Below are 27579 nucleotides of genomic sequence, written 5' to 3' on the forward strand. Positions count from 1 at the left end.
CCCTGGCGGAGTTGCAAACTCAAACTCTTGCTTGTCTCCAAAGAGTCACTCACTAAAATAAGTTCTCATTCCTGAGCGGTCATTGTCAGCTTTGCTTTCAGTACAAAGTAGTCTTTTAACTTTGTACAGGGTAAATAACAGTGCATTTCTTAATTCAGAGTTATTCCTTGTAATGCACTAGTAGTGCATTCATTGTTGCAAAACAAATGCAGAATTCATGGGATTTCATACATGTAAATTTTTTGTGCTAAATTCTCATACCAACTTCATGTACATATTGGGTATTTTTGTACATATAGAATTGAAAATAGTATTCTTTTAAATAAAATTATGGAGAATATTAAAAGAAACCAGTTGCCATGGATTCCTATTAATTGTTCCAGATCAGTTTCAGGAATTTCACTTGGATTTTATTATAACTCATATTACATGCGCTGTGACTGGTTGAACACCTCGTTTGATTGGTCCCTACTGAAAAATGCGGACCTCGTTTCTTCAAGCCTACTTAGGTGTTTACATGCGAGCAAAGCGCCAAATTTGGGGCGAGAACAAAATTAAATGAAAAGGAAGTGATTGAGACAAAAGGAAACAAAACACAAATGCGGACAAGAGGAAACCAAAAACGATAGTCTCATCTTATACGACTTCAAAGATCGGCGCCTTAATCATGGCACGCGCTTCGAATTGATTCATTGACGCAAGTTTTGAAAAAGAGTGAAAGGTTAAAGAGTCAATTTGTTCAAAGATTAAGATAAGGACCTATGCTCTACTTTATAAGTCTTTTGTGATGGACTTTGAAGTCACAGGGGGTAAGGTCACAGTGGTGAGAGCACCAAAACAACCACAGGTAACCCATGATCTGTGATAGTACCACACTACCGTTCCAGTAAAATTACAGTGTTTGTATGGGGTAAAAATATGATCCATATTATATTGTATGGAGGGTGAATTTTAGCAAATTATCACGAAAATTCGTTTGAACATTAAGAACAACAATAACTAACCGTAGAGTAAGTTTCATTGGCCTTTATTTAGTATTTCCTGGAAGTTTAAGGATCGTATTTTTGCCCTATTCAAACACTGTAATTTTACTGGAACCGTACTGTGGTACTATCCCAGAGCCTGGGTTACCCTGTGAAACAACCAAAAACATCACAAGGATCGATCGACTGAATAAAGGTGACATGTATTCTGTTTATAACAGATAAAGCTGCTACAGTTATGTCTTATCATAGAAGAAACGCGTTTGTACGAGGCTACAATGTGTTTGCTTTAATCCAGTTGTATAATTTAGCAATATTGGTGTAAACGCCGTAGTACTGCCCAGCGCAGCCCCATCCCCAGCTAGTTGCGCCCACCAGATACCAGCGGTTGTCCTTCTCACATACAAGAGGACCTGGGAAAAAGCAAAAACAAAAGGGGAAGAAAATTGTAAGCTCAAGGAAAACTGTACGAGGAACTCAAATGTATGTTTCGAGTGCCGTGGTGGCAATAGCCTGCGAAGCAGGCGCTTGGAAGTAGTGGGTGAAAGAGAGAACGGGCGCACCCGTGTCTCCTTCTCGCGCGCCCGTTTTTTCTTGTACCCCCTACTTCCAAGCGCCTGCTACGCATGCTTTCGTGGCAAAAACTGCGGAAAGTGCATGTTATGTTTAATTCTATGTAGTAACAATTCCCAACAGAAAACAACGTGATATATTTGCTTATTAACGCTTATTAGGAGGTTAACAGAGCTAGATGAATCAACGTATTCAAAACACAATTGCCTGTAATTGAAATCCACTCTATGGTCGCATTTCTTTTAGCGAAACATTTTTCGGGTTTAGACAATCCAGATTGTTTGGATTTTCCTGCTAGCCGGAACAAACATCTGAAATAAGATTGATCCATACGGTAGCTGCCGGCTGCTCTGATCGTCTTCTCAATTTCAATACATCATTTGTTATTTCTTTCCGCTAAATTAGGCGTCTTCTCGTGCAGAAATGAAAAGGAAAGTAGCTATTTAACTAGTGGTGGTTCATCCTGGGACTCGTCAACTTAAAATTATCACACAAACGCATTGGACATTATAGTTTTAAGGTGAGAAAATGCAAGCGTTTTCGCTTCCTCCATTTAGAGTTTTGGGGGAACTTGAGCTTAATAAAGTTGCACTACAATCCTTTAGCGGCATAGAACAAAGGAGGAGTGTAAATAACTCTGGCCCGAACTAACATTGAACCGCCGTGTTTATAGATGAACGAGCACGATCTTGCAATCGAAATGCAGTTTCGCTTAATTCGTTAAATGGAATAAAAATCTGAAACAAGATTGAGATACCAATCTGAACGATCCAAGAGCGGAGGTGGATCGTTCAGATTACAATCTTAGATTGGTTTAGTCCTTAATGTAACGAAAAATCAAATTCTGGATCGCAAAATCTAGCCTGAATTTCATCCGATTACTTCGAGTCGTTATTACAAAGAAAACGACCCGAAGCAATCGGATGAAATTCAGGCTACGTAAAATCCAGATTTCGATTGGTCAAAAGGAATGCAACCAGTAATGATGAGGTTTTGAGTAGACTTTAAGAAGAATTTTCTGGACCGTCAAACTCCCTTAAAAGAAAGAAGGATTAGAGAAGTGAGCGAATGCAACGTGCCTTCAAAAATTAAAGGTTAGGGCTTATTTTCTGTGAATTGTTTGGATCAATTTAGGTTTCAGGGAAACTGCCCACCTACCCCTCCCCTAAGCCAACATTATCACTTACTTCTCACTTAGGGCAAGATGTTGGCTTAGGGGAGAGGTAGGTGGGCAGTTCAATTGTTTACCTCCACTATCGCCCTGACAGGCATCCGTTCCCTGACTACTGAAGCCAGCGCAGAGCATGTTGGACGTTATAAGGCCATCTCTTCCGTAGTTACTTCTACATTCTCCTTCCGATACTATCGGCACCTTGGCCTCTTTCAGAACAGACGATAATTTGCCCCCCTGACTGGTGCGGCCCCAGCCTGTGATGACGCATTCCGTCCCTGCAATTGAAAATATAATTGCTCGTTGGTAATCCTGTGCAGTAATGTCGTAATTTAAGGAATCATTGCTATCCTTTTCACTCATTGCTATCCTTACTCCAGCCTCAAAAAAGAAAACAAAACTCCAGAAAGGCATTTGGTTTCAAATGAGGGCTACGGGCCCGTAAAGAGAGAGGCATATAAGCGATAATAAAATTGAGACATCTTTGGTGCGACCCACTGTTGTACTTATTCGTCTGCTTTCAAGGCACGTCACTGTTCCATTATTGAGGAAAGGTTTCCTTCTCTACCTCGTGGCTCCATACAAAAGAAATTTCATTGGCATAGAAACCCCAATTACTCTTCCTTGAAAAAGAATTTTAGCTGGAGACAACGTTTTCTCTTACACGACTTGTTGCATGATGTTCTTCCCCTGTCTGCTCCATTAACAGAACGGGCGTTTTTTTTTTTGTTTTCGTGTTTTTGAGGCGAGCGAAGGCAAGCGGAAGCGAGAGAGGAGCGCGAGACGCGCACGAAGGGGATGGTGATAAGGTGCAGAAAACGGTCTATTACTTGTCCTCAAGTATAAAAAATTCTACGGAATATTTGCTTCTCCGAACAGACATTTTTGAGAGAAAACAGTCGTTGGCTGCCCCTGAAACATCCCCGGCTTGAAGTCAAAGTACAGGTTGTGTGAACATACCTGGAGGAAACTCAGCAGTATTGCTTTGTAGGCAGACGGGTGCCACACGGTCATTGAATCTGGCAGGAGAGGCCAGCTTTATGACAGCGATGTCGCGATCGTAACTGGCTGCAACGTATGATCCATGTTTAGTGACCGAAGTGATGTTGATGTCTTGTTCGTACCCTTCAGTCTGTTTAAAATTGTGTTCGCCAAGGCGGACCTGCCGGTTACAGATATCACCGTAAGAATTTAAACATAGCTTTTACGCAGGGGTCCAAGATTCCATCCCACAGTGTTAAGCTCCTAGATGAAGAATAAAGATTCTTAGGCCCGTTTCTTGAAAGTCTCGATAATTAACGGGGGTTGATCAATTCCCATATGCTGCTTATTCGTATTGAAAAACTTAAAGAATGGACGTTAATCTCTCAGGAAGGCACGTGAAGCACACTTCATCCTTAAACGTAGGGCCCTTGAACATATCTTAATTTGTTTTTCTGTTACCTTATCTTTCTTTTTTTTTTTTTAAGTAGAAACGCCATACTACGTCACTTGCGTCAATTGTAGCACTACATTTATTTCTGTAAATTCGTGATCTTCCTAATAAACCTGATGAAGACTAACATCGAAATATTGTAACTACCGTCTATTCACGTTGTTTGATCAGTCCTTGCAGTTCTCTTTTGGACAAAAAATTTATAAATGCCGTGCGTATTTAGAGTTCCTAATTGAAGATAAAATCTGGTTAAGGTATTTTGCGGCTATAACTGTTGCCTTGGTGTAAGGAGAGACCGCAGGTTGCCATGTTTTGGTTAGTACGATAACAATCTGCGCGGCTAACAGGATTAGCGGTCGAGTGCAGATACGCTGGCCAGTGCTGTACTGTTTTGGCAGCGGATCCCCGTGAATATTGGGAACAGGTCATTTTATCGTTTCCCTCCCGGCTTCACGTGGTGGTTCCGCCGTACCCCCGTGAATAACAACCCCGCCAGCTACTTAAGCTAGAACGATAAGGAAGAATGACAATTCTTACATACTTTGTAATTCTCGATAAACGCGTCAATGCTGGTAGGAACACAATGAGCAGCAGTGACTACATGGTATGGGGAAATCAAGGTGCCTCCACAACTTTGATCCTGACACGTCTTGCACATGATAGCAGCCTGCCAAGGCCACGCCCCTGGGCTTGATATCTTGCCCCCTACGATCTTACCGATACTTAAGAAACCCGAAGAAGGCGTCTTGACCGTTGTCGCTAAGGGTCGTACTCCACAGGATGCCTGAGGAATGGTCGTTGGAGGCAAGCTTCTTCCTGGAGCTGCGCCAAGAAAACAAAAAGTCGATCAGAAAAAAATGGGCACTCCTACGGGCGGCGGGGACCTATGATAGGTCTAATTAGCAAAAAAACAACTTTGCACGTGCAGCACACTTCTTTGTACATTTCTTTCGATGTTTTGCACGACTACAACGTGAAACGTCCAGAAACGTCCTAGCTATACGTTTTATGGAGGAAATTTCGTATGTGTTCGGTTTTTTCCTGTTCACTTATTTTTTCACTGTCGCTTATTCTCACCTTGGTGGTCGCTAGCATCTCTCATTTTTTCACCGCCGCTATAAAATTTCCATGTTTTTCTTCCAAAAAAATGGTCTTCTTTGTTTTTGATCTCTCGCTCTAGCTCTTTCTCTGTTAAAATTTGGTTGCTTCGAAGCAAGAGAGAGAGAGCCCTGGGAAAGTGGTTGCGAAACCAAATTTTCTTACCCATGGTGCTGCGTTGCGCGCGCGAGAGAGCTCCCTATCATGAAAAATATTTATCCATCATGGTAATGTGTAAGAAGGGTTTCGTTTATCGTTTTTTTTTTTTGTAAAATAGTTATTGATCGAGACAACCACGGTGGTACTAATGGTAACTAATAGTCCTACTCACTAAACCCACCATGATTATAGCCCGATGAAGACTTGTAGTACGCGGTCGAAACGTCAGTTCCCATCCCGGATTCTGACGCCGACTAAGGAGCCTCTTACAACAAAAATAAAGAATTTGTAAACAGCAACTATCGTTGTATACAAAACTCACTCATCTCGCAAATAAAGGGATGTTTTGAAGCACGACGCCCAACGCAAGTCGTATCCAACCACCTGCCACTGTACATGAACATTTCGGCACAGTCTTCGTCCCCAAAGAAATTATCGGGTTCATTTCTGGACCATTTAGTAAACGTTAAGGGTTCGCCATTGGCCCATTGCGAAAACTTGCCAGTGGAATCTCGACGAAGACCGATCCAAATCGCGTAGTCCCCATAGAGTGTTGCAGCCAGGTTTCTGACGAATTCATGCTCCTTATCGTTGTTGATGGCAACTAGATATCCACCATTTTGTCGGCAGCGGAATTTTGCGACAAGCCACAGACTCTTGCTGTTAAAAGCCCTATAGCACGAACTGTTATACCGACTCCACCCCGGTGGACAGTTCAAACCTACAAAATGTAATTACGCATAAGAGATCTCATAGTCTAAAGTTTATGGCTGCTGATAGCCAATTAGATTAGAGAATTTTGTTCTAGTTAGGGGTGGTCATTATTTGGGGGTGGCTGGGGGGGAATTTAGCCGTTCCCCCCTTTGAATATTACTTCATTGAAGTGATCCCCCTTAATAACTTTTGATGACTTTTGCGATCCCCCCCACGTCTTCATTTTCCAAACAAATTTGAGTGATCCTCCCTCTGAATCCTTCCAAAGTTTTCAGCGATCCCCCCCTTTTAGGTTCTCAGTTACGACTGATCCCCCCTTTTGTTCTCTCAAAAATCAAGTGATCCCCCCTAAAATCCTCCGCAGCCCCCCAGGCGATAAATAATGACCGGTCCCTTAGAGGGTCTTAACGGGGTGGTAGCTTTGACGGTTTGACGGTTAAATTTTAGAGCTTTTTACGGTTGACGGTTGTTTAGTGGAAATTTAATCGAAGAGTTTAAGTAAATATTGTCTTCAGTTTAACTAATACGAACCGTTGTTTTGGAGGTTACCTTAGCCTTTCACATATATAATTTCGAAATGCTTTCAGATAAAAGCAATTTGTAAGGTCTTATATTAAATGTCCAGAAAGAAGAGTGTTTTTGAGGAAAAGGAAACTGGTTTTTCTAACTCGAAGAGATTCTTCTCGAGCCAGAAATTCGTGAAATGCACCTGAAATAGTGAGATTTGAAATACCTTTCATTTTGACGGCTGATGGTTTAATAGCCCCATTGAGACCCTCTAGTTGTGATCATCACTGAAATACGCTATCGCTCTCTCAATTTTAAAGTTCCTCTTCCTCATAAGCCTTTCTCATGGCGCTCGAACGTACGTACTTGACCTTTGGGAGTAAGAGCCTTTTACAGGATATTGACTATGGTGAGAACATGGCAGGAGCCCCCTAGGGGGGTTGGGGATTGGGGGCAGACTTATGATCCCAGTCTGAATTTCTAAACCTGTCGTTTCCGGTATTGAGGAGGAAGCCATGTCCCTGTCGGTATTATACTATCATGTTGTGCGAATCCAGACCTTCAGATAGAGGGAGGGGGGGGGGGGGGGGGGGGGGGCGGGGGTCATCCACACCCTGAGATAAGGAGGGGGCCTGGTCCTTCAGTTTCAGTTTCTGTTGCTTGCCGCTATTTCGCCTGTCTTATGTAGGTTTCTCAAGGCCATTTTGCTTCTCAGAATTCTACCCTAACACGCATGGCTCAATGCCCGTATTGAGCCGGGACTAACATCTTTGGAGTACATGTAGCGCTCAAAGAATATAGTACACTACTGCAATAGGCAACATCAAAACCTCTTCCGCAGCGAGTTTCCCCTAGAAATTGGCGGGAAGCCTTGGGGACGAGATTGGCAACATCAAGCACTGCACATACCGTTGGTTGTAGCCGCGACTTTTCTTGTGGATGGAGGACTGGGAAGGAGGGTGGTGGGTGCAACTGGCTGGGCTGACTTACAATAGCCTTGGATCATTTTGATTTCGTCCAGTGCGATATCGCTCATATATCCACTACCACGAACAGCCTCAAAAACGATCTGAATTAAAGATCGCAAATAATCATGGCATTAAAGACAAGTGCTTCGAGTTCGCTTCGTATAGCTTCACGGGGAAACGTGCTCCAAAATGATGCTAAAAATAAAGTGATCTGTGAAAACATGGTTGCCTGGGATACGTAAAAGAGTTGCACTCTCCAGATTACGGGCTCCGCTGCTACCGCACGGCTTGTTGAAACATGAGTCACTGTCAACAGTAGTCTAAAGGTTGATTTCCACTGACACGTTTTTGGCTACGCACGTAAATTTCAATCACGTAAATAAGATAGAGCTAAGATAAAAAGTGCTGAGCTTAAGCGAGAAGTGAAGCGAGGTTCAACATTTACGCTTACGACGCCCTTTCATGCATTGCCTCTAGTTTATTTGCGAACGTGAATTTTACGCACGTACGCACATAAAAATTACGCAACACTGAAATCAACCCTTATTCAGGGCTGCGGTCACCCGGGTGATCACGCTCACTGAACTATGCAGTAATTTGTCCGGCTTACCCACCTGATATTGTGCAGTGGTGTCTATCCTGAACTCTACACCATTCCATGTATCTGCCTGGTCTCCACTGCATTCCCAAACTTGTTGCTCAAATGAGCCGACTTTGCCGTACACCCGCAAACTCCCCATATCGGCACCATTCATGTGGTACCGAAAAACGACGCAATGTGAGCCAGTCAAGATTGGCGACACAAGGCGCGCACGGTCATCAGGTTGCCGGGGTGACGATGCTTCTGCATAGATATAGTAACCTACAACAAAATTATTATAGTCCCTATTCAAATTAAATTCAGGCATTAACGACGCAATTTCCAGGTGGGTTAATTCCGAGGTAAAGTACAGTCAACTAGCTCTCACAATCGACCACTTGAATTTGGAAATTTATAGAAGTGGTCGCAACGTTTTAAGCTGTGTTCGAGAATGGGTTCTTTTACCTGTAAACGACTTTGAAATAAACTTATTGAAGGTGCTTGCTTACGAGGGCTTTAAGCAAAATTCTTAGCAGATGTTGTTAATCATATATCAATACATTAAGGTAAAATATTATTAAATAGTTTCTTTTTTATCATGTTTGACGATTTATTAGCGCTTATGTTATTTATAATACTAAATTTGACCAAAAAGTAGTTGTTTTTATTTAAGTAGTGTTGCCTGAGCGGTCGTCTACGAGAACTTGAGAACCAAGGAAAAGACCAGTCCTTAATTCACAAAAGTGGTCGTGACCCACAGAGCAGCTTAAGTCTATGCTAAAACGTGACGGGGTTTAACAAAATTCTTGTTGTTAATAAAGCTGGTCGCTTACGAAAGTTGTCGCGAGGAATTGGCCTGCCAAAAAGTTCTGAACTTTTATAAAAGTCTATCTTACCATTTCCTGAGAAGTCATTAGTTGGTCCCGTGGTTGGATAACTGCCCGTGCGACCCCTGTGAAGGGTCCAGTCAAACTCATCCTGGGTGTCTTGTGTGAACCCGCACCAAGTCCGACTGTCAAAGTTGCAGTAAACTTGAGCTGAAATGTGAGATATTATAGGAGATCAAGAGTTAAAGGCGAATTAGTAAAAATTCCAAAACGTCATTTCTGGTAAGTCGGAAGTAACTCGTTTAACCGACAAATGCGCTAAATAGATTCCTTTGCGTGGAGGGAAACGTTTGTTGGACGGCGAGAAAAATGACACTGTCTATAAAAGCACGATCCTTTTGGACTATCTGAAGTGATTGACATGTAATTTCTCCATATAATATCAATTCATTATCCAGTACGTGAATGTATCAGCCAGAGATATAACCGCAAATTCTCTTAACCAATGTACGAGTGAATGCATGGCAGCCAGCTGCAGAAAGGAGAATTACTAATCAGATCTTGGGTTTAAACCTTTTTGAGTAAAGGGTACTGAATTTGAAGACAAGAATGATTAGTTTTGTCTCTTTTCTCTTATTAATACCGTACTCTCCTCTTATTACTTCAAAAACGGAGGGCTATACCCAAGCAAGACGAAGATTGTATCCCTTCAGAATAAATTTGCTCTGCTACGCTTTGGAGCGAAGACAAATGGACACACAAGCCACAGGTGAAGGCTCGTGATGAACCCTCTCCCCTCCCCACTGCAAAACATACCTTGTGTGACGGGTGGAGTAGGTTGCTTAGTAGTAGGAGGGGGTGTGGGAAGTGTAGTGGTCACCACAAATTGTCTGCATCTTCCAGGTGTTAATCTGATCTCATCCAAAGCCATATCACCCTCCCATCCGTTGCGTTCAGCCTCAAACAGTACTTGATACTGAAATGAAACAAAACCAGTGTTTATTATTACATACAGCGGGAGGTGTTCCTTCTAAAATAAGCGCACTCGATGGCAAGATGGTCACATAACACCTAAACATGACGCTATTTAAAGGCCACAAGCGCCTCTAGGCGGACAAACTTGGCCGCGCCATCATTGCGAGACTTTGACATCAGTCATCGTAGCCTCCTTCATTGTTCCTACACACTATGTAGGAAAGATGAAGGAGACTATTTTTCCCGAAACTTCGTGTGCATATTAAGCACAACAGCAAATCGCCACATGGTAAGTTTCCTCGGTTTTTATTTCCACTTTCTAGCAAATTTCCAGACCTAAACCTCGCCCCATATGTTCTCTATATTTACTCATGTTATGAAACCGGTACGTGACACAAACAGCGAGCCTGAGTTACCTGTGATTTGCATTCAACAAAATTTTTTCGGTCTGACTCGGTCTCAGTATCCTTCAATGCTTTCTGCGTGATCATTCCTCTTGGAATTGTTCCAAGTATCCAGGCTCCTTCATTACATTTGGTACAACAAATCGACTTTCCCTGACCTCCCTCAGTTTTGTTATGCTCAGTCCCCTAACAGGATCGTGGTGTCGGTAGCTCTTCCTTTTTTCTCTCTCTTTCAACTCTTACATGATCACCGTCATTATCAGATCACAACAATTGTCACCTTTATCATCATTAAGGCTACTACCAAACTTTACCTGTTGGATCTGAGCTGCTGGAAGATCAATGTTTGCTAAGTGCCAAACATTTCCACGGTCACCAGTAAAGGCTCCCACTATAGTCCTCTGTGAGCCCCTAAGCCTAAGAACCCGCAAGGTGCCCATGGAGGACCCATACATGTGGTAGTAGAACTGAACGCAAAAATCGCCAGTAAGACTGGGGGAAACTAAATGGGCGCGGTCACCCGTCTGTCGAGGATTTGAAGCTTCGGCGTAGACGTAGTAGCCTAAGAACAGCAAAGAAAAAGATTCGTAATTTTTAATTACAATGCTGCTTTTTTGCTTAACAACGTTTTTCGAATCTTTTGAAAATCTTTGATGGAGTCCATGCAATACAGAACCGATCAAAATGCATGATGTTTCAGATGCTTTTAAGGCGGAGACGTGCAATTGAAAAAAAAAGAAAGTAACAATGACAACTTTGTTACCGGTGACTCTCTTAAAGGAGAGGGACCCTGGGAACGAAATTGTTATAGAAATAAAATTCTTCAAACGTCGTCCTGGTTCGTAGGAAACTGGCTCTTTGAAAAATGTCAAAAATGTTTGGAAAACACGTCAAAGGACGACGAAAGGAAGCAAATTTGAGTGCTGTGACTCCGCAACGTAACACATACGACAGCTCTAAGCAGTTTATAAGAGACCAGCACAAACTGCTTACCTGCTGAGGAGATATCTTTACTTGGTCCAGTGTTCACGCTTTGTGTACTATCCTTGTTCAATGTCCAGTCAAACTGGTCGTCACTTCCCTGGGTGAACTGACATAAAGATTGGGCATCGAAGTTGCAGAACACTGAAACACATTCATAAATGCAGTTTAATGAAATGGAGAAAAGATTGAGGTGATAAAGGTGGTTATTATAGTTCATGTCAAATGCGAAAGCAAGTCAAGAAAAGGCCGCATCTTGATGGTAAAGTCAAATTAGCGGCTTTCGCTTATCACGAAACGGTGAAGGTGGGTGATATATCCAAGGAAATATCTACAAAACGAAAATATTTCTTAACCCCTCCCTCGCGATCCCAAAATAATCTAGCTAGCCCCCACATATTTCCTGGCCCACTCCCCCCTCACCCCCGTGAGGACCAATTTTCTCCCGTCATCTTGGACGTTGAGACTGAAAGAGAGTTGTTAAAGTCAACAAATACTTTCAAGGGAGAGGTTCTCCTCCCCACCCGCCCATCCTCCCTCAGTTTATTTTTATATTTTTGCTTTCAAGATGGCTGCCACGATCAATTTACCTCTGAGCTTTCGTTAAAAAACGCTTGCTCTGCAGGCTAAGTTTTGCCCCATGAATTGTTAAATAACAATTGCGGGCGACAGGAGGAGCCCGCAATCCTAATCTCCAGGTTGTAAATGCGCATGCGTCGCATGTATGTAGCCAGCATTTGATTGGAATTCCACTAAGAATGGATGGAATGCACATAACGAACTTTGATATGATCACGCGTGTTTTTACCATCCGTCACGTGAAACGTACGCAAAGCACAGTGTTCGAGCAAAAGCGTTTTGAACTTCATTCTTAGTGGAAGTCCGAACGAATGCTGGCTACATACATGCGACGCATGCATAATGAAAACCTGGAGATTAGGATTGCGGGCTCCTATTGTGAAATTTGCGGTAGGTCTTTCTGATCTCTTGTACACTTTGGTTTGCTTGTAAGTTCTATTTTATTGTAGTTGGGCAGAAATGTAACTTTGGGTGGATGATAACTCGTATTTTGAAGCCAATTTTAGCCCCTCGTCATTTTCGGTTAAAATATTTTTTAGAAACCAACGTTCTATTTCACTGCTTTAAAGACTTTCAAAGCTTTCTTATCTGGGTGAGCAACAAACATTTTTCTTTGGTCTTAGCAACACATCCATTACGGTTGTTTTGAGCTGTGAGTTATGTCAAAAATAAACGTCACGTTACCTAGGTAACGGATGAAAAGTTTATGGTATGTTCTGGACACACATTGAGCTTGTTGCAAACTCTTCGCCACCTGTAAAGAGTTTTTGCAGTTACCACTATCCAGCCTTTGGCTACCTGTTTAATCTCAGAATAACTCAAACTCTGAGCCGATATGTTAAAAGCTTGTTTGACTCTAATTGTAAGGTAGTAGTGAGTTGCCATAACTACTAATCTTAGACAATCAAACCACGGTCTTGTTTAATAATCTGAGTATATCGTCACGGTAGCGGACAAACATTTTATGTCTCTTCTTAGCAACGCAAAAATTAAGGTGTTTGTTAGCCTTATTAACGTCATGTTACCTAGGCAACTGATAGAAATCTGTTTTTACCAACGACTTAAAAAACATATAAATAAATCCTCAGTATCAGTCATAAACTGTACATTGGCAAAAACAACGGGTTACAAGTTTTGATTTGAAAATGGGTGCTGTGATGAGTAGTTACACCAGTAAAAGGAGGAATAGAAAATTACGACGCCAAATGGTTAAAAAGATCTTCTGTGTTCAAAAAGTCAAGAAGGAAGTTTTATCGGTTGAAATATCCGTGTTATCTTCGATGGAACTGATGAAGCGGATGATGAGGAAAGCTGAGTTAGGAAGTGCACTCGCTGCCGCTGTAAAGTCAAGCGTTAATAGAGAAGCAATTTATAACGAGTCCTTCGTTGAAGGGATGAGAATTCCCAGGGCCTCTTCGATGGTGATTATGAAAGAGCTGGGTAAACAGTTGCGACACCTGTCAGCGCCAGATCAGGAATCAGAAATGTCCAGTGGCAATCTTGACGAATCCTTCCACGACGGTAGAAAACTTCATGAGGCGCCAGTGTCCGATAATGATCATGAAAGAATAGGGTAAAAACTGAGTTGTGAAGCTAACAAGCACCTACCTGATCGATGTGCTCAGCTGTTAGTTAGATGATCCTTCGTTGACAGAAAAACTGAAACTTCACTTTTGCTGAGTGATTTTGATATTTAAGGCAAATGAGCATATTCAAATCCTTCATTTTTTTCTAACTGCCCTTCAATTTTTCAGGAAATGATTTGAAAAATTTTAGTTATGAACATATGTAAAAAGGTAAAATTTGTTTTTATTTGTTTATTGACCTTGGTGGTTAAGACTTCGAAACGTTGCCTTTTTGTGTCATTAGTTTATTCTGAGGGTGTACTGTATACCAGGCCCTGTCAACTTCAAACATTACTGAGAAATGTTAATGTCCAACAAACAAGAGCCCTATCCTTGTACATGTTTCGACTTTTTTTCGACTGCCGAAAATAAATGTAAAGGTGCCTTCCACGGGTCTAGAGTCCAGTTTACACCTACTCGTTCGGAATTTCACGATTTTTTTAATTATTAGTATTATTATCAACATTATTAACATTATTAACATTATTGTTATTATTATTATTATGATTATTACAAGTGATACCGGTAAAAGTAAATTATAATTATTTTACACTATGCAGCGCCATAAATTGCCTTAAAAGCAATGATGAGTACTTTGAAACTGATGCGATATTCAATAGGTAACCAGTGTAGAGAGCGCAACACAGGCGTTATGTGGTCATATCTAGAGATGTTACAAATTATACCAGCAGCTGAATTCTGAACACTTTGTAGCTTTCCTAAATGCCCTACAGGTAGACCGAAGAGAAGGCTATTGCAATAATCAACTCGTCGCATAAAAAGGCCATGAAGTTGTGTTTGAGGGGTATTGTTATATAGATATTTCGTAATTAGCTGTATGTTAAGGAGATGGAAATACGCAGTTTTACGGGTCTTATCGACACCAAGTTCCGAATTATTTGCACCCGTGACAGGGCTTGGCTTACTCTTGTATCACCGACCATAGGGTGACCAATATTGACTTAAAAAAGGAAAAAAGAAGAAGAAGAAGAAAGGAACGACTTAGAAAAGACTTTCCTAATCCTTTAAAGGCACTTAAAATGTCACTACTGCGATCCCATCGATCGAAATATTATCCTAGATGTCCTTCCTAAGTTGAGTTAAACAGTTAAACATCAGTTGCCTCAAAAGTGCGTGTTAAATTGAGCAAGCACGAGACACATGGCTTTCTGCATTCTTGGCAAAACACCCTTTGCCTTTGTACCAAAGAACTTTTTCATAATCAGCTCGAGTTTCTTTGACCACCTTCCTATATAACACATCAATGACAATATTACACTGGTCGATGTTATACCCCGGGTATTGATTCCTCAGCTCTCATCGCAGAGGACCGTACTTTATTGTCTTCTTCTCAGCCTTCTTTCCGGTATTCTCCATCCACGGACAACTCATTTCAACTGCCCAGACTTTCTTTCCCATATGATCCACAAACCGCGCATCCACTCTGTTAGCTTTGACACAAGTATGATCCGCGTAAACCGGCACATCCCAAGAGGCTTGCACATCAGGTGACTCGTACATTGGTTTAGGGTGTTACTGGTGAGTTCCATGAGCGAACGGAATCCACCAATTTATGGTCTTTACGTATTTCGAAGAAAAGTATTTCCAACGCGGCATTGTGTCGGTTCAAGTTTTTTGATTGAGCTAGGGCGGAACATCACGGCGATAAAACATGTGAGAGGGTCTCTGCAGCTCTTTCGCACATCCTACACATTAAATCCCCTGGGTGGTTCCGGTTTTATAATATGAAGTATACACTCTGGTCGGTGTTGGCTGCTCGTAGAGCTCCATTACACCAGCAATGTTATGGTTAGGTGAAGACGTCCACTCTCTTAACCAAGCAAAGCATCCGTTTTGACACAGCGCCTCGTCTTGCCATCGAGAGGAAAGTAGATGCTCGTGCCGTATTATTATTATTGTTATTATTATTATTATTATTATTATTGTTATTATTATTATTATCATCATTATTATCACGTTCTTTTATTTTTTTTCATGACATGTTTGGTTGTTAAATCTTTCTTGATTATAGTTTCCCCCGATAAAGTGTTTAACAATAATAATAACTGTTGTGAAATTTGCCATTCGAATACGTCCGATCGCGATTTTTCTCTGTTTGTAAGTTTTATTTTTGTTTGCACTAGGGCAGAAACGTTTTCTTGGGAAGATAAAAACTCGTATTTTAAGGCCAATTTTAGCCCCTTGTCACTTATAGTAAAATTATTTGGAAGGTTATGTTATATGTAACTGCTTTACTGAAAGACTTTCAACAACGCTGTGTTACTTGGGTGAGCAACAAACATTTATCTTAGTTCGTAGCAACACATCCATTAAGGCTGTTTTGAACTCTTATCTGAATTACGTTAATGATTAACGTCACTGCGTTACCCAGGTAACGGTTGAAAAGTTTATGTTGTGTTCTAAACAAACATTGAGCTTGTTACCATCTGTAAGTCACCTGAAAAGAGTTTTTGCGGTTACCACTTCATTGCTATTCAGCCCAACAGCATGGAAGCCTTTGGCTACCTGTTTAATCTCAGAATAACTCAAACTCTGGGCTGACATGTTCGAAGCTTGGTTGAATCTAATTCTTAGGTAGTAGTGAGTTGCCATAGCAACTAATCCTAGACAATCACCACCCTGTCTTGTTTAATAATCTAAGTATATCGTCACGGTAACGGACAAACATTTTATGTCTCTTCTTGGCAACGAATAAATTAAGTTGTTTGTTAGCCTTATTAAAGTCATGTTACCTAGGTGACTGATAGAAATCTGTTTTTGCTGACGACTTAACAAAACACATAAATAAATCCTCAGTATCAGTCATAAACTGTACATTATCCGAAAAACAGCGGGTAGCAGGTTTTGATTTGAAAATGGGTGCTGTCATGAGTAGCTACACCAGTAAAAGGAGGAATAGAAAATTACGACGCCAAATGGTTAAGAAGATCTTCTGTGTTCAAAAAGTCAAGAAGGAAGTTTTATCGGCAGAAATATCCGTGTTATCTTCGATGGAAGTGATGAAGCAGATGATGAGGAAAGCTGAGTTAAGAAGCGCGCTCGCTGCTGCTGTAAAGTCAAACGTTAACAGAGAAGCAATTTATAACGCGTCCTTCGTTGAAGGGATGAGAATTCCCAGGGCCTCTTCGATGGTGATTATAAAAGAGCTGGGTAAACAGTTGCGACACCTGTCAGCGCCAGATCAGGAATCAGAAATGTCCAGTAACAATCTTGACGAATCCTTCCACGACGGTAGAAAACTTCATGAGGCGCCAGTGTCCGATAATGATCATGAAAGAATAAAGTAAAAACTGAGTTGTGAAGCTAACAGGCACCTGATCCATGTCCTCAGCTGTTAGTTAGATGATCCTTCGTTGACATAAAAACTGAAACTTCACTTTTGCTGAGTGATTTTGACATTTAAGGCAAATGAGCATATTCAAATCCTTCATTTTTTCTAATTGCCCTTCAGTTTTTCAGGAAATGATTTGAAATTTTAGTTATGAACATATGTAAAAAGGTAAAATTTGTTTTTATTTGTTTATTGACCTTGGTGGTTAAGACTTCGAAACGTTGCCTTTTTGTATCATTAGTTTATTCTGAGGGTGTACTGTATACCAGGCCCTGTCAACTTCAAACATTACTGAGAAATGTAAATGTCCAACAAACAAGAGCCCTATCCTTGTACATGTTTCGACTTTTTTTCGACTGCCGAAAATAAATGTAATGGTGCCCTCCACGGGTCTAGAGTCCCGTTTACACCTTCTCGTTTGGAATTTCACGATTTTTTTATTATTAATATTATTATCAACATTATTAACATTATTAACATTATTATTATTATTATTATTATTATTATTATCATTATTATTATAATCATTATTATTATTATTACAAGTGATACCGGTAAAGGTAAATTATAATTATTTTACACTATGCAGCGCCATAAATTGCCTTAAAAGTAATGATGAGTACTTTTAAACTGATGCGATATTCAATAGGTAACCAGTGTAGAGAGCGCAACACAGGCGTTATGTGGTCATATCTAGAGATGTTACAAATTATACCAGCAGCTGAATTCTGAACACTTCGTAGTTTTCCTAAATGCCCTACAAGTAGAACGAAGAGAAGGCTATTGCAATAATCAACTCGTCCCATAACAAGTCCATGAAGTAGTGTTTGAGGGGTATTGTTAGATAGATATTTCGTAAATAGCTGTATGTTAAGGAGATGGAAATACGCAGTTTTACGGGTCTTATTGATACCAAGTTCCGAATTATTTACACCCGTGACAGGGCTTGGCTTACTCTTGTATCACCGACCATAGGGTGACCAATATTGACTTAAAAAAAGTAAAAACAAAAAAAAAAAGAAAAGGAAAAGGAAAAAAGAAGAAGAAGAAGAAAGGAACGACTTAGAAAAGACTTTCCTAATCCTTTCAAGGCACTTAAAATGTCACTACTGCGATCCCATCGATCGAAATATTATCCTAGATGTCCTCCCTAAGTTGAGTTAAACAGTTAAACACCAGTTGCCTCAAAAGTGCGTGTTAAATTGAGCAAGCACGAGACATATGGCTTTCTGCATTCTTTGCAAAACACCCTTTGCCTTTGCACCAACGAACTTTTTCATAGTCAGCTCAAGTTTCTTTGACCACCTTCCTATATAACACATCAATGACAATATTACACTGGTCGATGTTATACCCCGGGTATTGATTCCTCAGCTCTCATCGCAGAGGACCGTACTTTATTGTCTTCTCCTCAGCCTTCTTTCCGGGATTCTCCACCCACGGACAACTCATTTCAACTGCCCAGACTTTGTTTCCCTTATGATCCACAAACCGCGCATCCACTATGTTAGCTTTGACACAAGTATGGTCAGCGTAAACAGGCACGTTCCAATAGGCTTGCACATCAGGTGACTCGTACATTGGTTTAGGGTGTTACTGGTAAGTTCCATGAGCGAACGGAATCCACCAATTTATGGTCTTTACGTATTTCGAAGAAAAGTATTTTCAACGCGGCATTGTGTCGGTTCAAGTTTTTTGATTGAGCTAGGGCGGAACATCACGGCGATAAAACATGTGGGAGGGTCTCTGCAGCTCTTTCGCACATCCTACACATTACATCCCCTGGGTGGTTCCTCTCTTATATGAAGTATACACTCTGGTCGGTGTTGGCTGCTCGTAGAGCTCCATTACACCAGCAATGGTATGGTGCAGATGCCACTCTCTTAACCAAGCAAAGCATCCGTTTTCACACAGCGCCTTGTCTTGCCATCGAGAGGAAAGCAGATGCCCGTGCCGTATTATTATTATTATTATTATTATTATTATTATTATTATTATTATTATTATTATTATTATCATCATTATTATCACGTTCTTTTATTTTTTTTCATGACATGTTTGGTTGTTAAATCTTTCTTGATTATAGTTTCCCCCGATAAAGTGTTTAACAATAATAATAACTGTTGTGAAATTTGCCATTCGAATACGTCCGATCGCGATTTTTCTCTGTTTGTAAGTTTTATTTTTGTTTGCACTAGGGCAGAAACGTTTTCTTGGGAAGATAAAAACTCGTATTTTAAGGCCAATTTTAGCCTCTTGTCACTTATAGTAAAATTATTTGGAAGGTTATGTTATATGTAACTGCTTTACTGAAAGACTTTCAACAACGCTGTGTTACTTGGGTGAGCAACAAACATTTATCTTAGTTCGTAGCAACACATCCATTAAGGCTGTTTTGAACTCTTATCTGAATTACGTTAATGATTAACGTCACTGCGTTACCCAGGTAACGGTTGAAAAGTTTATGTTGTGTTCTAAACAAACATTGAGCTTGTTACCATCTGTAAGTCACCTGAAAAGAGTTTTTGCGGTTACCACTTCATTGCTATTCAGCCCAACAGCATGGAAGCCTTTGGCTACCTGTTTAATCTCAGAATAACTCAAACTCTGGGCTGACATGTTCGAAGCTTGGTTGAATCTAATTCTTAGGTAGTAGTGAGTTGCCATAGCAACTAATCCTAGACAATCACCACCCTGTCTTGTTTAATAATCTAAGTATATCGTCACGGTAACGGACAAACATTTTATGTCTCTTCTTGGCAACGAATAAATTAAGTTGTTTGTTAGCCTTATTAAAGTCATGTTACCTAGGTGACTGATAGAAATCTGTTTTTGCTGACGACTTAACAAAACACATAAATAAATCCTCAGTATCAGTCATAAACTGTACATTATCCGAAAAACAGCGGGTAGCAGGTTTTGATTTGAAAATGGGTGCTGTCATGAGTAGCTACACCAGTAAAAGGAGGAATAGAAAATTACGACGCCAAATGGTTAAGAAGATCTTCTGTGTTCAAAAAGTCAAGAAGGAAGTTTTATCGGCAGAAATATCCGTGTTATCTTCGATGGAAGTGATGAAGCAGATGATGAGGAAAGCTGAGTTAAGAAGCGCGCTCGCTGCTGCTGTAAAGTCAAACGTTAACAGAGAAGCAATTTATAACGCGTCCTTCGTTGAAGGGATGAGAATTCCCAGGGCCTCTTCGATGGTGATTATGAAAGAGCTGGGTAAACAGTTGCGACACCTGTCAGCGCCAGATCAGGAATCAGAAATGTCCAGTAACAATCTTGACGAATCCTTCCACGACGGTAGAAAACTTCATGAGGCGCCAGTGTCCGATAATGATCATGAAAGAATAGGGTAAAAACTGAGTTGTGAAGCTAACAAGCACCTACCTGATCGATGTGCTTAGCTGTTAGTTAGATGATCCTTCGTTGACAGAAAAACTGAAACTTCACTTTTGCTGAGTGATTTTGATATTTAAGGCAAATGAGCATATTCAAATCCTTCATTTTTTCTAACTGCCCTTCAATTTTTCAGGAAATGATTTGAAAAATTTTAGTTATGAACATTTGTAAAAAGGTAAAATTTGTTTTTATTTGTTTATTGACCTTGGTGGTTAAGACTTCGAAACGTTGCCTTTTTGTGTCATTAGTTTATTCTGAGGGTGTACTGTATACCAGGCCCTGTCAACTTCAAACATTACTGAGAAATGTTAATGTCCAACAAACAAGAGCCCTATCCTTGTACATGTTTCGACTTTTTTTCGACTGCCGAAAATAAATGTAAAGGTGCCTTCCACGGGTCTAGAGTCCCGTTTACACGTACTCGTTCGGAATTTCACGATTTTTTTATTAGTAGTATTATTATCAACATTATTAACATTATTAACATTATTGTTATTATTATTATTATTATTATTATTATTATTATTATTATTATTATTATTATTATTATTATTATTATTACAAGTGATACCGGTAAAGTAAATTATAATTATTTTACACTATGTAGCGCCATAAATTGCCTTAAAAGTAATGATGAGTACTTTGAAACTGATGCGATATTCAATAGGTAACCAGTGTAGAGAGCGCAACACAGGCGTTATGTGGTCATATCTAGAGATGTTACAAATTATACCAGCAGCTGAATTCTGAACACTTTGTAGCTTTCCTAAATGCCCTACAGGTAGACCGAAGAGAAGGCTATTGCAATAATCAACTCGTCCCATAACAAGTCCATGAAGTAGCTAGTGTTTGAGGGGTATCGTTATATAAATATTTCGTAAATAGCTGTATGTTAAAGAGATGGAAAAACGCAGTTTTACGGGTCTTATTGATACCAAGTTCCGAATTATTTGCACCCGTGACAGGGCTTGGCTTACTCTTGTATCACCGACCATAGGGTGACCAATATTGACTTAAAAAAGGAAAAAAGAAGAAGAAGAAGAAAGGAACGACTTAGAAAAGACTTTCCTAATCCTTTCAAGGCACTTAAAATGTCACTACTGCGATCCCATCGATCGAAATATTATCCTAGATGTCCTCCCTAAGTTGAGTTAAACAGTTAAACACCAGTTGCCTCAAAAGTACGTGTTAAATTGAGTAAGCACGAGACATATGGCTTTCTGCATTCTTTGCAAAACACCGTTTGCCTTTGTACCAACAAACTTTTTCATAGTCAGCTCAAGTTTCTTTGACCACCTTCCTATATAGCACATCAATGACAATATTACACTGGTCGATGTTATACCCCGGGTATTGATTCCTCAGCTCTCATCGCAGAGGACCGTACTTTATTGTCTTCTTCTCAGCCTACTTTCCGGTATTCTCCATCCACGGACAACTCATTTCAACTGCCCAGACTTTCTTTCCCATATGATCCACAAACCGCGCATCCACTCTGTTAGCTTTGACACAAGTATGATCCGCGCAAACCGGCACATCCCAAGAGGCTTGCACATCAGGTGACTCGTACATTGGTTTAGGGTGTTACCGGTGAGTTCCATGAGCGAACGGAATCCACCAATTTATGGTCTTTACGTATTTCGAAGAAAAGTATTTCCAACGCGGCATTGTGTCGGTTCAAGTTTTTTGATTGAGCTAGGGCGGAACATCACGGCGATAAAACATGTGAGAGGGTCTCTGCAGCTCTTTCGCACATCCTACACATTAAATCCCCTGGGTGGTTCCGGTTTTATAATATGAAGTATACACTCTGGTCGGTGTTGGCTGCTCGTAGAGCTCCATTACACCAGCAATGTTATGGTTAGGTGAAGACGTCCACTCTCTTAACCAAGCAAAGCATCCGGTTTGACACAGCGCCTCGTCTTGCCATCGAGAGGAAAGTAGATGCCCGTGCCGTATTATTATTATTATTATTATTATTATTATTATTATTAGCGGGGCTCCCGCGCGCGCGAAGCGCGCGTGGGACAGAGCCCCATACTCATGGAATATGGTCAACCTCTTTTCGTTTGGTTATCACGTGATTGACCGAGCGTACGTACGTACGCGTCTACAGATTGTACGGGTGGGGTAGGGGAGACTATCAAAAGGAAGGGAGGGGTGTCTCAGGCGTGTCTTGGCAAGTCCACATCTTTAATATAGGATTTTAGGACATTCACACTATGGTCAATTGACAGCTGTCAAAACAGGATAGCCACTGACCAGTATCCCATGACTATATCGCGGGCTCATGTGTCAACTCATCGAGGTGACGTGATTTATTTGGAAGCTGTCCGCTGACCAGTTAATTGTTTAACTAGATCGCGAACAATGTTCAATCTTATACTTTTACTAGTTTAACTGATAATGCACACATATTGGACATCAATGTTTTGATCAATTGACAGCTGTCAAAACAGGGTACCCGCTGACCAGTATCACTTGACCGTATCGCGGGCTCAGGTGTCGACCCATCGAGGTAAAGTATTTTATGAAGTTATCCGCTGACAAGTTACTAGTTTTCAAGTGATCGCAGGCTCAAGTTCAAGTTTTTTCTAAATTCATATGAAATATGTTGTGTTTATGTGCTACACAATTAAAATTTTGATTGCAAACTGACCTCGGACGCGAAAATTCAGCCAGCTGTTACGGGCAGGGAAAACAGTTGCTTTTGACTTTTCTTACCATGGTCACGCGTTGGTCACGCTCTACGTCCAATTTTTTATGCTCTGATTGGTCAAAATGTGACAGGTGAGTTCATGCGGAAAATTTATGCAGCATCTTGAATCTTGCTTACTTTGACAGCTGAAGCTGACAGAGTTTTGTGTCAACTTGTGATGTTTTTAACTGTCTTTTTCCACTGGATGTGCAAAATGCAATTCAGCTGCTGTCAGGAGTCCTCTGTTATTCATGGCTAGTTTGTTTATTGGGTTTTTGGTTGAGGAATACGTCGCTTGTCGCAAATCCGATTTCGGATGGCATCGTTTTCGTTTTCACCTTGCTTGATGCGTAAGAGGATTGCAAAGTCTGAAGCGATACTGGCTTTTCTTGATACCTTTCAGGAGCTGCATCTCGAATGGTAAGCCAGAGAAATTATTGTATTTGATGTTTGTTTTTTAGGATCTAATTTAATGAAGTCGAGCGGAGTTTATGCGGTCATTTAGTTTATGCACGTTTGTAAGATTTGAGACAATGATCTGACCAAGTATCAGCTTTGATATAAGCTTTAATACAGAACTATAAAAAGCCTTTAGACAGTTTCCTTACCGCAAATAGAAAGAAAACGTTCCAAAGAATATTTAGTTATAATTCTGGCCGGAAAAGAAAGCTTTGAGCGATTTTCTTGCCTCGAGTTCGTCTTTGAAAAAAGCAAACACCGGGAAGCCGGCTTAAAACATAAACTTAAGCTTGAAGCTTGAAGACTCAGGATTTGTAGGGATACTTTAATTGTCTTCCTGAATGAAAATTGTTGTCTCTGTATATGTTTCTCCGAATTATATTTCTTTTATTGATTGTTAGTAGTCTCTCTTGTAATTTTAATCGCTGTGCCGATTGTTTTCAGTCGTTCAGTGAAGATCGCTTGCAGGAGTACTCAAAATGCCGCGCGTTAATAAACCATTAAATAAAAAATAAACAGAATAAATTCTTTATAATGTTGGAGCGTAACTCTGTTAATGTTCATTCAAACACTCGCCACAGCTCGCACTACAGAAGTGAGAACCGGATGGCCGTATAGGTGATTTTGGAAATTTTTTTAACAGTTTATGAATATTGAATGAGTGCAATTTGTATTGTGAAATACTGCTTACTGTTCGAGGTCTGCCGGTATAATAAAAATAGTGCCTCATACTACTGTTTCACCTCAGATGTGATGTATAAATGGTATAAAAGGTTGGTTTACCCGCACCCAGATTTGTTGACAAGATTTTGCAAAGTAAACTTGTCGAACGCCAAAAAGTTGGCCTGATTTTTTTTCCACTAATTAATCTACGGTGATCAAGAGCCATTATGGCTCTTAAATGTGATCGAAGATGATTACCAGTTTTTGGGTGTACATATGAGGCTATCAACTCGATGTAAGATTTGGTTCACTCTTGGGCTGTTTGCAAATTATTTTTCTCTAAAATCAGGTAGCCTTTCCCTCAAAAGTCACATAAATGTGCTCTAAAGTTAACTGAATTATGGAATTCGAATACAAGTTTATTGTTTAATTTAAATTATAAATTTATTAATGGGAGCCTCGCTTTTAGCCCTGGCTAAATCTATATATTATTATTATTATTATTGTTATTATTATTATTATTATCATCATTATTATCACGTTCTTTTATTTTTTTTCATGACATGTTTGGTTGTTAAATCTTTCTTGATTATAGTTTCCCCCGATAAAGTGTTTAACAATAATAATAACTGTTGTGAAATTTGCCATTCGAATACGTCCGATCGCGATTTTTCTCTGTTTGTAAGTTTTATTTTTGTTTGCACTAGGGCAGAAACGTTTTCTTGGGAAGATAAAAACTCGTATTTTAAGGCCAATTTTAGCCCCTTGTCACTTACAGTAAAATTATCTGGAAGGTTATGTTATATGTAACTGCTTTACTGAAAGACTTTTAACAACGCTGTGTTACTTGGGTGAGCAACAAACATTTATCTTAGTTCGTAGCAACACATCCATTTAGGCTGTTTTGAACTCTTATCTGAATTACGTTAATGATTAACGTCACTGCGTTACCCAGGTAACGGTTGAAAAGTTTATGTTGTGTTCTAAACAAACATTGAGCTTGTTACCATCTGTAAGTCACCTGAAAAGAGTTTTTGCGGTTACCACTTCATTGCTATTCAGCCCAACAGCATGGAAGCCTTTGGCTACCTGTTTAATCTCAGAATAACTCAAACTCTGGGCTGACATGTTCGAAGCTTGGTTGAATCTAATTCTTAGGTAGTAGTGAGTTGCCATAGCAACTAATCCTAGACAATCACCACCCTGTCTTGTTTAATAATCTAAGTATATCGTCACGGTAACGGACAAACATTTTATGTCTCTTCTTGGCAACGAATAAATTAAGTTGTTTGTTAGCCTTATTAAAGTCATGTTACCTAGGTGACTTATAGAAATCTGTTTTTGCTGACGACTTAACAAAACACATAAATAAATCCTCAGTATCAGTCATAAACTGTACATTATCCGAAAAACAGCGGGTAGCAGGTTTTGATTTGAAAATGGGTGCTGTCATGAGTAGTTACACCAGTAAAAGGAGGAATAGAAAATTACGACGCCAAATGGTTAAGAAGATCTTCTGTGTTCAAAAAGTCAAGAAAGAAGTTTTATCGGCAGAAATGTCCGTGTTATCTTCGATGGAAGTGATGAAGCAGATGATGAGGAAAGCTGAGTTAGGAAGCGCACTCGCTGCCGCTGTAAATTCAAACGTTAATAGAGCAGCAATTTATAACGAGTCCTTCGTTGAAGGGATGAGAATTCCCAGGGCCTCTTCGATGGTGATTATGAAAGAGCTGGGTAAACAGTTGCGACACCTGTCAGCGCCAGATCAGGAATCAGAAATGTCCCGTGGGAATCTTGAAGAATCCTTCTACGACGGTAGAAAACTTCATGAGGCGCCAGTGTCCGATAATGATCATGAACGAATAGGGTAAAAACTGAGTTGTGAAGCTAACAGGCACCTACCTGATCGATGTGCTCAGCTGTTAGTTAGATGATCCTTCGTTGACATAAAAACTGAAACTTCACTTTTGCTGAGTGATTTTGATATTTAAGGCAAATGAGCATATTCAAATCCTTTATTTTTTCTAATTGCCCTTCAGTTTTTCAGGAAATTATTTGAAATTTTAGTTCTGAAATTATCTAAAAAGGTAAAATTTATTTTGATTTGTTTATTGACCTTTGTGGTTAAGACTTCGAGACGTTGTCTTTTTATGTCATTAGGTTATTCTCTGAGTGTGCTGTATACCAGGCCCTGTCAACTTCAAACATTACCGAGAACAGTTAATGCCCAATAAACAAGAGCCTATCCTTGTACATGTAAATTATAATTATTTTACACTATGCAGCGCCGCATAAATGGCCTTAAAAGTAATGATGAATACTTTGAAACTGATGCGATATTCAATAGGTAACCAGTGTAGAGAGCGCAACACAGGCGTTATGTGGTCACATCTAGAGATGTTACACGTAAACCGGCACATCCTAATAGGCTTGCGCATCAGGTGACTCGTACATTGGTTTAGATGTTACTGGCAGGTTCCATAAGGGAACGGAATCCACCAATTTATGGTCTTTGCGCATTTCGAAAAAAAGTATCTTCAACGCGGCATTGTGTCGGTTCAATTTTTTTGATCGAGCTACGGCGGAACAAAACGCCGATAAAACATTTGGGAGGGTCTCTGCAGCTCTTTCGCACATCCTACACGTTACATCCCCTGGGTGGTTCCTCTCTTATATGAAGTATACACTCTGGTCGGTGTTGGCTGCTCGCAGAGTTCCATTACACCAGCAATGGTATGGTTAGGTGAAGACGTTCACTCTCTTAACCAAGTAAAGCATAAGTCTCGACACAGCGCCTCGTCTTGCCATCGAGAGGAAAGCAGTTAATGATTAACGTCTCTGCGTTACCCAGGTAACGGATAAAAGGTTTATGTTGTGTTCTAAACACACCTTCAGCTTGTTACGAATTGTAAGTCACCTGAAAAGAGTTTTCGCAGTTACCACTACATTGCTATCCAGCCTGACAACATCATGGGCAGCCTTTGACTACCTGTGTAATCTCAGAATTACTTAAACTCTGGGCTGACATGTGCGAAGCTTGGTTGGCTCTAATTCTTAGGGTTAGTGAGTTGCCATAGCAACTAATCCTAGACAATCACAATCCGATCTTGTTTTCCAAGGTCAGTATTTTGTCACGGTAACGGACAAACATGTTATGTTTCTCCTTAGCGACGCACAAATTTAGGTTGTTTGTGAGCCCTATGAGCCGACATGTTAAAAGCTTGGTTGAATCTAATTCTTGGGTAGTATTGAGTTGCCATAACAACTAATCTTAGACAATCACAACCCCGTCTTGTTTAATAATCTGAGTATATCGTCACGGTAACGGACAAACATGTTATGTTTCTCCTTAGCGACGCACAAATTAAGTTGTTTGTTAGCCTTATTAACGTCATGTTACCTAGGCAACTGATAGAAATCTGT

The 27579-nt window shown here is 40.2% G+C and overlaps 1 protein-coding gene across 1 annotated transcript in view; it reads right to left on the minus strand.

The window, feature by feature from the left end:
* Positions 1-1161: 1161 nt before the first annotated feature.
* The window catches only part of LOC140927467 (uncharacterized), a 42958-nt gene continuing 16540 nt past the window's right edge, over positions 1162-27579 (minus strand). The window contains exons 12-22 of the mRNA XM_073377126.1: positions 11388-11519; positions 10709-10956; positions 9832-9991; positions 9085-9225; positions 8223-8470; positions 7550-7709; positions 5742-6140; positions 4704-4984; positions 3688-3889; positions 2805-3005; positions 1162-1396 (exon numbers count right to left, since the gene is read on the minus strand). Of these exons, the coding sequence (XP_073233227.1) occupies positions 1257-1396; positions 2805-3005; positions 3688-3889; positions 4704-4984; positions 5742-6140; positions 7550-7709; positions 8223-8470; positions 9085-9225; positions 9832-9991; positions 10709-10956; positions 11388-11519 (2312 nt within the window). The 3' untranslated portion in view covers positions 1162-1256. The remainder of the gene's footprint in view (positions 1397-2804; positions 3006-3687; positions 3890-4703; positions 4985-5741; positions 6141-7549; positions 7710-8222; positions 8471-9084; positions 9226-9831; positions 9992-10708; positions 10957-11387; positions 11520-27579) is intronic.

The sequence above is a fragment of the Porites lutea genome, chromosome 2 (genome assembly GCF_958299795.1).
Source record: "Porites lutea chromosome 2, jaPorLute2.1, whole genome shotgun sequence".
Classification (NCBI taxonomy): domain Eukaryota; kingdom Metazoa; phylum Cnidaria; class Anthozoa; order Scleractinia; family Poritidae; genus Porites; species Porites lutea.